The sequence below is a fragment of the Lytechinus pictus genome, chromosome 13, assembly GCF_037042905.1.
Source record: "Lytechinus pictus isolate F3 Inbred chromosome 13, Lp3.0, whole genome shotgun sequence".
NCBI classification, from domain to species: domain Eukaryota; kingdom Metazoa; phylum Echinodermata; class Echinoidea; order Temnopleuroida; family Toxopneustidae; genus Lytechinus; species Lytechinus pictus.
Genome location: NC_087257.1, coordinates 23,082,155 through 23,094,743, shown reverse-complemented (window position 1 = coordinate 23,094,743; position 12,589 = coordinate 23,082,155). Strand labels below are relative to the sequence as shown.

General features: G+C 37.4%; 1 protein-coding gene across 1 annotated transcript; it reads left to right on the top strand.

Moving 5' to 3' along the window:
- The first annotated feature begins 5,638 nt into the window (after positions 1-5,638).
- LOC129275266 (polypeptide N-acetylgalactosaminyltransferase 5-like) lies at positions 5,639-12,346 on the top strand. The gene is made up of 7 exons (XM_054912067.2): positions 5,639-5,834; positions 6,680-6,797; positions 7,548-7,736; positions 8,294-8,431; positions 9,885-9,977; positions 11,052-11,189; positions 11,729-12,346. Exons 1-7 carry the CDS (start codon positions 5,644-5,646, stop codon positions 11,879-11,881), a joined length of 1,020 nt encoding a protein of 339 aa, XP_054768042.2. The 5' UTR covers positions 5,639-5,643; the 3' UTR covers positions 11,882-12,346.
- The last annotated feature ends 243 nt before the right edge of the window (positions 12,347-12,589 follow it).

The window sequence follows — 12,589 nt, the reverse complement described above, 5'->3', positions numbered from 1 at the left end:
ACCACTAGCAATATATCACAAGCGCGCGCTAGATCAGACACCGAGTTGTACGTTGCTGACGTCACAACCCCCCACGAAGATATGGGGAGTTTGAGCAAGATGGCGACCTCCACGGGTCTTTCAAATATCTAAATATTGATAACTTTGACTTGGCATATCATGAGAAATAGGAAACCGTTTTGCCTCATTTTTATTTTATTTTGATCAGTGAAATTTAATCAATGATACTATGTGGTATTATATTTTGGGTTTCATAAACCCTTTGGAGTGTACTCGTATTCTGCAGTTGAAAATTTTATTCAAAAATTTACATTGTATGTTTCGTAATTATTGTTTAACATACTCTTCTTCATATTTTAATGGTGAACACAATAATTTTACATATTTTTTCTTGGTTTGAGCATGGACCTACTAGTCCATGGTTTGAGTGTGGATTTGAGCTGATGAATTGAACCTGTACTTTAATTTGTTTCACAGAAAAGCCGTAGCTCAAGTTAAACCACAACTTCAAACAGGAGTTTGAATTAATTCCGATTTGAGAAAACGAGCATTACTTTATCTGAGAACCCGATGTGGATTACGATTGTGATGATATTGTGAATTAATTTTGATAGCACGATCGTGTGACTTTTCTCAATTACTTTTCCAAGGGAAACATATAAATCTTTGAAAATGATGACTCCCTCCCCCCTGGAAATGAATTTCCTGAACATCTGAACACAGTAATCTTAATAACTTGTGTCTTGATCAGTGTTTATCCTCTGCGGAAATTAATTAAATATATATCCGTTATAAAAGTGCAGCAGTCCTGGACTAAACGATTGCTATCCCAGTGAAATAGTATCCCAAAACAAAATGTTGAAAACATGAGTTTACATTAGTATCAAGGGACTCTGTTAAAATGTCTTGATCACATTAATGCCATGGGAAGTTCAATTTAACGAAGCGGATAAGGAAAATAGTCTGGAAGGAAACTGAGAATGTTTTGAGTGTTGTATGAGAAAATAATCGTACTTGAAGAACGATTCAACGTATAAGGGAGCTGTTATACCTTGGTCACATTTGCTCTACGGCGGCCGTACGGCTAGTCGAAAACAGCCGTTTAAAAAAAATTTGTACCAGCTTCAAAGATGGTTTGAATAAAAATTAATAAAACGGCTGTTTTCGACTCCCCGTACGGCCGCCGTAGAGCAACAATATTTTGAAATTGAATGAAAGGCCGTCTATATGTGTCCTTCAAGAAATTGCATGATTTAAAACTACAAATTCCGATTGTCCCTGTCAAGAACTTTATTGCCCTAAAACAGTACAAATTATTCTCAGCTTTTCTTTATTCTTCCATTCATTTTTTTCTTCTAATCAAGTGACCAGTTTGACCAGTTCACACCTTCGTTTGCATGTTCTCACCCGGTTCTCACATTCCCACCTCACCCCCCCCCCCCCATACCTTGCTTCTCATTTTTCTGTTTGTGTCGATCCTTTTATTTAGATGATTCCATGCCTTCTAACCTCAATAACATTAAGAGTAATGTTTTTTCTCCATGTCAAGAATACTCAATCGGACTTTTCACCCCTCCCCCTTCTTGAGCCCCGTTTCAGAATGAGTTGTATAATCAAAGGCACCTCCAAAAAATAACCGCTTTTTAATTTCCAATGAAACGCACGTTTTTGCGATTGATTTTGTTTTTGTTACGTTTAATCGCAAAGCTCTTTGCGCAACGGTCCTATCGTGGGGCCCGTTTCATAAAGAAATTGCAACTGTTGTAACTTTGCCATTATTATGGCAACTACTATGGAAACCTTGATTCTAATTGGCTGCTGAGCCCTGTTACCATGGTAGTTGCCATTATGGCAAAGTTACAACAGTTGCAAATCTTTTATGAAACAGGCCTCCTGGTCTCATATCAAGGTGAATGAGGAATCCGGGTCGAGTTATCTTCTCATGCCCGAGAGGGTTTTATAATGGTCGTATAACATTGAGGTCACTGAAATCTAGTGCCATAAGGCCATGGTCAGTATCAGAAGAGAGAGAGAGAGAGAGGGGGGGGGATAGAGGAGCTGTAGAGGGAGATCAAGAGAGGATGAGGGGATGGCACGGATAGAGAGAGGGGGGTGAGAAGGAGGAGAGAAAGGGGGGACGTCGAGGGGGGGGGACGAAAGAGAGGAACAAAAGAGAAGGGATGAAAAATGGAGGGAGATGGAAAGGGGAAATAATGCGCTTCATTTTACTTTAAGCTATTTGAAATGCTCGTAGTTATTCTCATCATTTCAAGAGTAATCATCATAGTCATCAGTATGAAATATAAGAAAACCTTGTATAATGAACAAGATAAGTTATTGTCGTTAAGGTAAACTCGCTGGTATTATTTCGAGAGCAGAATGCATGATTTTATTATCGATATCGAATATCGATATGCAAGGTGCTCTTTAAGGTATATGAGGGGGCAGGGTTTACCGCCTTTTACCTCCTATAGGTCCATGTTCTAATATACCGCCATGATCATAGTTATCAAGAACTTCTTTAACACCTCAATCAGTCCTTTCACAACCTAACGTAATCTACCGTGTGCACTTCCATGTGGTTTCCTGAGTTTCCGATAAAGTAAATACTTAACCTGAGAAAAACATCTTGCAATTGCCGATTGATGCGATGTTGTATTTTACTTTTGGAGAAATTTGATCAACGTTTTCCACATGTTCTAACCGGATTAACATCTGTTCGATAAATGCATCACGTACACGATTCAATCAGTCGAATTGTCCACTCTATTAGTCGGACGGTGAAAGGAAAAGAAGGTATAGATTCCAGGATAACATACTTGCATTTAGTTTGTAGTGGAGAAGAAGTTTCAGAGGGGTAAGGGATGGTATTGACTGTGTTGGTAATCGTTTCATTTAATGATGATTGCCAAATTACTTTAGATCTCCAAGTCCAAGACTGTATCTTTATCAGTCAATCAATCCAATTTATGACGGCAATAACCATGTGATTCCCTGCTCACAGTGGTGTAATGAGCCCAAAATAAAACTTAGGGGGCTACATATGGCGTATATGGACAAACTATTAAAAGTTATGAGCGAAACGAGCGAAAAAAAAATTGACATTCTTATTACAAATATCAAATTTTGTGATAGATTTTGACGTAATATTCAGAAAATAATATCATAATATGCCTTCTTTCTTTCCTTTCCTTTTATTCTCGGTCACGATTTTTTTTGGGGGGGGCAGCGCCTCAAGTCCCCCTCCTCATCAAAAGCGCAATTATAAGACTTTTAGGGGTTCATGGGTCTTGTTATTGTGTTTAGTACTCCTGAAGTGGCAAGGATGCAAAGAAAGTGCACGAAAAATTAAATTTTTAATTCAATGAATAATTAAACAACCCCATTACCGATGGACAAAAATTAGTCACAGATTTTTAAATGGAAAATGATCACATAGACCCCGAGCATCAATAGTGGTTCATCACACACAACCCCACACCTTATCATCTTTTCATTCTTATCAAACGTTATACAGTTTGAAATAATACTGCTTATAATTACTCCGGTGCCCATACCTAGGAGCTGGCCTCTTGACAAGTACCATAGTCTGTCCATGCAACTACTCATTACTAATTGTATAATGAGATTAATTAACGGTGATATCATCATGACCATCCTGTTTTAATAAGTGCAACAGGAATTATTACATAGTCGTGATAATTAATCACTGTCGCTTTTGATATAAGGGCAGGGAAGTGTTAATTGGTCATAAACTCGGAGTGGATTATGAATAGAGACTGTCTTACATTATGAACAACAGTCATTCTGAATATAACGTTACACGTGTGACGAACAATCACCCTTTAATAAGTAGCGGCGTTTCATGCATCGGAAGGTAAACCTACCATGAAAACCCGATACACTATAAAAAAAAAATTATGAATTACGAATTTAGAATGTTAAAGGGATGGTCGGGGCTGAAAATATTTATATCTAAATAAATAGAGTAAAATTCGCCAAGCAAAATGCTGAAAATTTCATCAAAATCGGATAACAAATAATGAAGTTATTGAATTTTAAAGTTTATCAATATTTTGTGAAAACAGTTATATGCACATGGTCATGAATATTCATTAGGTGGGCTGATGATGTCGCATCTCTACTTTCCTGTTTTCTTTGTTATTACATGAAATGATAAATGTTTCATTTTTCATACATGTGTAAGTGATATGTCTCCTTTATGATAAAATTAGTTGCAGCAATAAATAACTAATGCACTTAATGAGTTGTCAATCCAATGTTTTAGTTCTTGGTAGAATTTTTTTAATAAACCTTATTTTATATAATAACATACATAAGAACAAGTGAGGATATGAAATCATCAGCCCACCTAATATAAAGACATGCCTAGAACTGTTTCACCGGAATATTGCAAATCTTTAAAATTCAATAACTTCGTTATTTGTTACCCGATTTTGATAAAATTTTCAGCATTTTGCTATGTGAATTTTACTCTATTGATAAATATCTCCAGCCTGCATGGACCATCCCTATCCCTTCAAAGGTGAGGTATGTCAATTCTTAAAACAGCTTCAGCTATCTCCGGGTTTTAAATTTTATTCATGGGGAGGGGGGTACTCGCTTTTGGTTCTGAAGGGATGTACTGCGGGAGCCCCCAAGCTGGATTCATTTTCGTGCCAAATATGCCCACCTAAAAAAACGCCAATCAAAAACAACCTTTTGTGCCAGTATATACACTCTAAAAAAGGGTTCACTGGGCAACGTACTGTCCACACAACTATTGGTTAAAATCAATACAAATTGGGTAATGAAAACTAATAATTGGGTAATAAATTTGCTCATTTGGATAACAATTGCCCAGAGTATATATATATTTGACGCACGTGCCCTCTTTGGTTAATTGTCAGATTAAATATTATAAATCTTTCTTTCTTTAATGCTTTTATCCCCATTTTTTCTCCCTTTTTTGTGTTTTTAAAAATGGCATGCACCCTGGGCACGAGTCCATTACTTGCGCCTATATTTGTTGTTGTTTGGCCACTCTTTTGAGCAATTTCGCGGTAAAGTAGTATGAACACTAATGGTAGGTTTCAAAACTAAAACCTGTATACCATGTTGAAATATTAATAATAATAATAATAGGCATTTATATAGCGCCATCTATCTAGAAATATTCTATTCCGAGGCGCACAAGAAAAGAAAGAATAAAAAAGTTTGGATGAGGGTCAAAGTGCCAATAACTAATACTGTTTAAAAAAAATAAGACTTCAGTTTAGATTTGAAGGTCTCTAGTGGTGGTATAATTCTTTCGTGCCAGTATATAGACTCTTAAAAAAGGTTCGGCAAAAAAGCCAAATTTTTAGGGCCAAAAAACCAAATTTTTAGAAAACTAATATCCATGCATTAGGGCACCCCACGCCCTCTAACTGTTGTTTTTTAATCATTTTTTGTGTGTGTGGGGGGGGGGGGGGGGACACCCATATACTCTCGAATATCTCCCCTACCCCCCCCCCCCCCACCGGGGGTTTGATTCCATAAATAGAAGTTGGTTTTATGTAGAACTCCGTCAACGCGATACACAAAAAAAAATGGCATAAAAACAAAAATCTTCACTTTTTTTTATTTTTTAGGTTAGAGCCGATGTTAGATCTCATTCACCAAGGTCCTACGACGGTCGTATCACCGATCATTGACACCATCGACCCGGAGACATTCGGCTTCCAAGACGGCTCCTTATCAAGGGTCTCCTTTAGATGGAGCTTGGAGACTAGACGGATCATTCTCAGCAAGATGGAAAAAGCAGATAGACTCAACCCCTTGGAGCCTGTCAGGTAGGTCCATTACCCCACCCCGCTCTCGATTTCTTGATGTGATATTTCTTTGATGAGCCATCTAGTTATATAATGATGCTAACCAACTCCGGCCTATGTTAGTGTGCTATTATCGATTTGTTTATTATTATTCATATATATTTTCTTCTATTTAGCTTGGGTTCGCATCATAGAAAGCATGATGTTTTTATTTTGGGAATGTATTCTTTTATGTGCACGCTATGAACCCCTCTTTAAAAAGAGTGTATAGATTTTGGAAACTTATTCAAGGCATTCCGATATGCCAAATCGTACAACGTCCACTTTTGATTAGAATCGAATCCTTGTAATCAGATTAATTATTTATGAATACTTTTCGACAGACATCCCTACAAATCGTGGCCAACGAAGTGATTTTTTTTTCAAAGTAGCAACGGAGGTTTACAGGACCTGTTGGAACCAACGAGTTCTTAAGTTTTCACGTGTATATATTTTGATATTGTAATAATTATGATAGTGCAACCCCCTGTGTATTTCATTTCATTAATGCGTCCGTTTAACTGATAATTCTATACACTTGACAATTCTATATAGAAGAAATATACCAAGTAAAAATTAAGTGAATATTACATAATATGAACCTTAGCCTAATTATAAAGAATTATAATTTTTTTAAAATATGTGTAAATGAATCGCTATAATCACACCGACGAAACAGAGCCCGACCAAAGCAATTATATCATTCCCAGAATTACTATCGGTTGATTTGGATATGAGTTTGTTTTTCGTGTGACTGCATATAAACATATCCTAATCTGCTAAAGTATATCATGTATATTTTGGATGTTCTCAAACTTATATCACAGATCTCCTCTTACAAACGGAGGAATCTTTGCTGTCAGTAAGTCATTCTTTGAGAAGGTTGGAGGTCTTGACGCAGGGCTTGACGCATGGGGAGCTGACGCACTCGATTTCTCGTTTAAGGTGAGTCTGAGAGTGTGAAGAGAGAGACATGGGAACCCCTTTTATCTTTCCATAATGATCACTATCATTGTGGTCATCGTCGTCATCGTCATAACCATCATCAGCAGCAATAACAACGACACAAACAACAAAAGTAACAAACACATAATCGTCCATCCCGTCCATCTTCATCATGTTGATTGATAGTTGTCGTTGTCGTCGTAATCAATGTTCTTGCCGCGTTGTCATATTTCTATGGCTTTTTTTTTCTTCAATTTTTATCAAACGATTAGCATTAAATCTTCCTACTATTATAACATCTATACACTCTAAAACACAAAAAGCGAATAAATCAACGTAATTTTACTTCCGTCTATACTACTACTACTACTACACTATTCTACTACTACTACTACTACTACGACTACTACGACTACTACTACTACTACTACTACTACTACTACTACTACTACTACTACTACTACTACTACTACTACTACTACTACTACTGCTACTACTACTACTACTTCTACTACTACTACTACTACTACTACTACTACTACTACTACTACTACTACTACTACTACTAGCTACTACTACTACTACTACTACTACTACTACTACTACTACTACTACTACTACTACTACTACTACTACTACTACTACTACTAACTACTACTACTACTACCACGACTACTACTACTACTATTACTACTACTACTACTACTACTACTACCACGACTACTACTTTTATTTCTGATATATTTTCAGACCTGGATGTGTGGTGGTTCAATCTACATCGTTCCGTGTAGCCGGGTCGGTCACGTGACCCGTAAGGCCCCACCATACTCGTCCCCGGGTTCGCTCGAGACGTCGTATCAGCGTAACTTGGTGAGGATTGCCGAAACATGGATGGGCGAGTACAAAGAGGAGTTTTATTCCGCGGTGCCAGATGCCAGAGTACGTATGCGAAGAACAGATCCTGGTACCCCTTCCATGATCCACATTACCCCCCTCCCCTTCCCCCATCTTGGGTTCGATCCACTCCCCTACTTCTCTCACCACCCCCTTTAGTCAGCCCTTTTATATTTTTGCCTTCATAGCAGTTAGGCATATCATGTACTCATAATTTACTTATACATATCATGTCCACTTCCCCTCAATATCTGCATTCCTATTCACCCCCTCTCGCAACTCATTCTCCCCCATCTTCTTCCAGATTCCCCTGCTCGCGTAATTCTGTTGAAATAATATCATGAAAGCTATAACGAAATAATGTTTTCATTTTGAAAACAAAGGCGACATTTTATTCTCTTCAATGTGCATTTCGACAAACGTTGGTATCATAAATCATATTAACGATACATGAAGGCATACTACGGTTTGGTTGATTTTAGATTTACTCAAGTTTAAGCGACGTGCCTGGTCATCAGTTTTCAGTGTTATGATTTGATGGATTATAAACGGAAACATAAATTACGTTTTTCTTACTACTTACTTTCTTTTTCAATTTATAGGACAGGTACTTTGGTGATATTTCAGAGATCGAAAGTATGAAGACACGTCAAAATTGTCACAGCTTCGACTGGTATCTAAATCACGTGACACCGTCGCTCCTAGCAACATCCAACAACGCAAGAAGAGCATGGGGTCGGGTAAGGACAAGGACAGTTATCTATTATGATTATACATGTAGTTAGTGCTGCTTAACCCTATCTAGCCCGGGGGCTCTGAACCCCCCCCCCCCCACCTCAACGATCATATCCCAGAAAACCTGCGTGCCAATTTTCGGCGCGATCGTGCGGCGATCGACGGCCGAGATCTCCGAGGGGGGGGGGGGGGGGCAACCCCCCTCCGGCAACAGATCTCCCTAAATTCCCCGGCCTAGATAGGGTTTACACGTTGGTTAGTGGTGATATTTACCCGAATGTGCTAATAAGGTGTGGATCCAGCGAGCACATGTGAGACTTAGCCACGGCCCCTCCCCCCTCCCCCTTAAATATGTATTGTCCAATTCTATGCACTCCCCCCACCACGGGCCCCCACCCCCCTTCCGAAGAGTCCTTGTGTTGTCACCGCCTATATTAGCTCTTATATGAAATACTGGATAGTTGAACTCCGCAACTCGATGGTTCACTGTTTGAAGTCCTCAATTTACCAACTCAATTGATAAACTTTGGCGACCCGACTATACCGCCCTCTGCATCATTCCGCACAGACCTACAGTCAACTACCTGCTGGTATTTGCACAATATGACAACATTTTTTCACTGAGATGGTAATCAGTTCCTTTCACCTATACCAATTATGGTAGCCCCCCCCCCTCTCCTCCGATCCTCTAACCACTACCATCTAATGATCCCTGAGGTGGTTTTCCAGGTATACCTACAGGTTCATGACCCCGTCCTTGACTCCGACAGTCCTTCCTTGGTGTTTGTGAGTGGAAAAAAAATGGCCCAGTGGGTGATTTTAAGATTGATGTTAAAAGGGGAACATGGTGAGATGTTCCTCCTTATTGAACTCGCCGAGGGGTTGTCAAGAGTACTGGGTCCCATCTTACGAAGAATTGCAAGGGATTGTAGCAAAAAAAATAGAGCAATTGATCTAAAAATCATTTTTATGAACGACACTTTTTTTTTTAATCAATTCAATTTGAGTTTTATTTCGCAACTCGGGTATCATGATAGCCTTTTATCAACATAATGTCGTTTGACAAGTTATCAGAACTGACAATTTTCCTTAATGATTTTTGATTGGCTGAGAAACACGTACAGTTCCTACAGTAACTGCAGATAAAACATAGTTTGTCGGCTGTAGCTCAAGGATCGAAGGGGCACGGGGGTATGTGCCCCCATTTGGGAAAGTCAAGGTACAGAAACTTGTGCTTTTACACAGGAAATGCAACCGCGTTTTTATTGAAGACCTTACCTCACTTGTTTTGTTTGTCAAATTTTATTGGGGAAAACGTGGCCGTTTTTATTTCATTTGTTTTGCTGTCAAAATTTTGAAATTTTCGTGCACGCCCCCTCCCTCCATCTGAAATAATGGATCCGCCATTGTCTATAAAAGATAGTTATTATTCTTTTCTTCTTTTTGTTCCCTTTTCAGGTTCATAACCAAAATCATGATTTGTGTTTCGTACCAAGTGGAGAGGGTAAAAGGTTATCAGTAGACACTTGCAGCGACGACGGTAAAAAACAGGTAATTAAAAATGTACTGGTAATAAAACACAATGACATGATATTATTGGACGTTAGAATTTTCTTTCTTCTTTCATATCGCACTTTACATTATATCTAATATCCTGACTTGACATTGGTTTTGATAAAAGGAGAAAAATAAAATAAAAAAATGAATGAAGGTTGGCCAAATCGCTAAAAGAATCTGAGGTTAATGAATTTTCAATTTTTAATCTTGTGACGTCACATTTGTTATGTAATATATGATGTAAATTCAATAAATTGCAATTGTAATATAATATAGTTCATAATTATTGACTTTGTACAGAGTACTGCACAAAATCCATAATTCTGTTAATTCTTGGTGTGTTTAGTCTCTCATTTTCTGGGATATTTAAACCAACTTGGTGTCAGCATGGTCAGGGTAGACTTCCCTAATTACCATAAATTACTTCCAAAGTAGAATACTTGGCAGGAAGGAAAAGCGGAAGGTCGTTTAGAGTACCTTTAGATACCATTGTGGGTATGTAGTAGTATCATAATGAGGATAATAATTACTCTAACGATCTTGATATTCCGTTGGGATACGTGCAAAACGTGACCCGCTGCACGCTTTAGCGCAGCCACACTAAACGAAACCGTCCATAATAACCGATCGATATTGCGTTAAATCAGATAGTTATCCTGAATGCTGACTTCATAACAATTCTCATTTTGTATAGCATTGTTTTTGACAGTAAATGAAAAAAAAACTCTATCAGCCTGAAATGATTTTTTTTTACAAATTGAAAAAAAAATAGTTTGCTCTTAATAATTATAATAATGAAATAATTTACAGTATTAATATAGCACTTATCACATACCCTATTAGTGCATAGGAATTTAAGTCAGTTAATATCAATTTATATTGTTTTGAATTTACCTTTCTTATTCATTTAATCAAAATGTCCCTGAAATCAAAAGAACAAAATAAATGAGAATGTTTATAATGTAAAGGAATTCACAATTGGACAGATTTCTCACATTGTGATGCTGTCTTCTCTTAGAAAGTTGTAATTTATGTATGCCTATATGTTATGTCTTCTTTAACGTGCAGGCATTATTACTCACCAAAGATTTTGAGATCCGCTTTGAAGATCTGTGCCTGGATCTCTCAGACTATAGGATAGGACAGCAAGCGACCTTAGAAGCATGTCACGGGATGGCGGGAACACAAGAGTGGATACATTCGAAGGTAAACGATGTCGTCTGGCGTCTGCTGTCAAACTTAGACGATCATAAATCATGTTAATTGCTAAGTCCACTGTCTTTATTTGAAAACTTCAAGTCTCATAAATCTAAAAAACCAAAAGCGAAATCCATCTAAAAAACAAGAGAACGTTATTGCTTTTCAGAGAGATGTTCAAGGACGAGAATTCAAATACGCTACGACTCCCATCTTATTGTTTTTCATGATATCAAACAAAATAGCATCGATACTGATCATGGTTTTGAGAACCGGGTCCTGTAGCATGAAAGTTAGTAAGTTATGCTAACTTTGCTTGGTAATGACCATGATGATGACAATGCTCAATCAAAATCAACGATTCTATGGACCTAAATAAGAATTCCAAGAACCTGTAAAAATATTGTTTGTAAGAAAGTTTCTTGGGGGTCACCCTAACCTGACACAGCTATGATAAATAAAGTAAATGAATTATGATTAAATTGGAAAAAATCAAGTATTTAAATGAAAATACTAAAATATTTTGACTTTTTTTTTATTATGTGCAGCCCGGTCAAATAAAACATCGTGAGAGTGGATATTGTTTGGACGTAGCGATGGGACGAATCTACAAGGCAAGACTCATCACAAACGAATGTAGCAGGGATTCAGGCACGCAGAAATGGGAGTTTAGACATTACACGAAACGAATGAACCATTGATGGATTCAATATTTTCACTTTAGTGGTGACATATTATTTTGTGCAGTACTGAAATTTGCTAAAGATTCTCAACATGTGCAGGACTGCTGAGATGGAGAATGTTTGTACTTCCAAAAATGAATAAGTGTTTCAGGAAAATTTTCAAAATAAACAAACAGAAGATGACATCAGAAGAAAAAGAGGAAGGAGGAGAAGAAAAAGAAGAAGAAGAAGAAGGAGTAGAAGAAGAAGAAGAAGAAGAAGAAGAAGAAGAGGAAAAAGAAGACAAAGAAGAAGAAAAGAAGACAAAGAAGAAGAAAAAAGAAAATTAATCAAATGTCTTTATTTAAACATCCTGACAACTTACAGGGTATTGTCCCATTTTCACTTGTATGAATGTTTTATGCTATTGTCTACATTTGCTTCAGATCTTTTTGAATAGTGTAAATATTAATGCAATAAACTATAAATGATTTTTGTACTGTACACATGGCAGCTTTTCTTGTTTATCATTTCATTATCTCTCCTCACACTTCCATCCCTCTCTCTCATCTTCCCCTTCTCTCTCTCATCTTCCCCTTCTGATACTCCTCCTTATACTCCTACTTCCTTATACTTCTACTTTCTTATACTCCTACTTTCTTATAGTCCTACTTTCTTATAGTCCTACTTTCTTATAGACCTACTTTCTTATAGTCCTACTTTATCATACTCCTACTTTCTTATACT

Bases quoted from the DNA above. Each gene is read 5' to 3' on its own strand.
- LOC129275266 (XM_054912067.2), top strand. From the start codon at position 5,644: ATGTTAGATCTCATTCACCAAGGTCCTACGACGGTCGTATCACCGATC. The intron at 7,737-8,293 runs GTACGTATGCGA...TTCAATTTATAG, and splicing joins CCGCGGTGCCAGATGCCAGA to GACAGGTACTTTGGTGATAT. The intron at 11,190-11,728 runs GTAAACGATGTC...TATTATGTGCAG, and splicing joins AAGAGTGGATACATTCGAAG to CCCGGTCAAATAAAACATCG.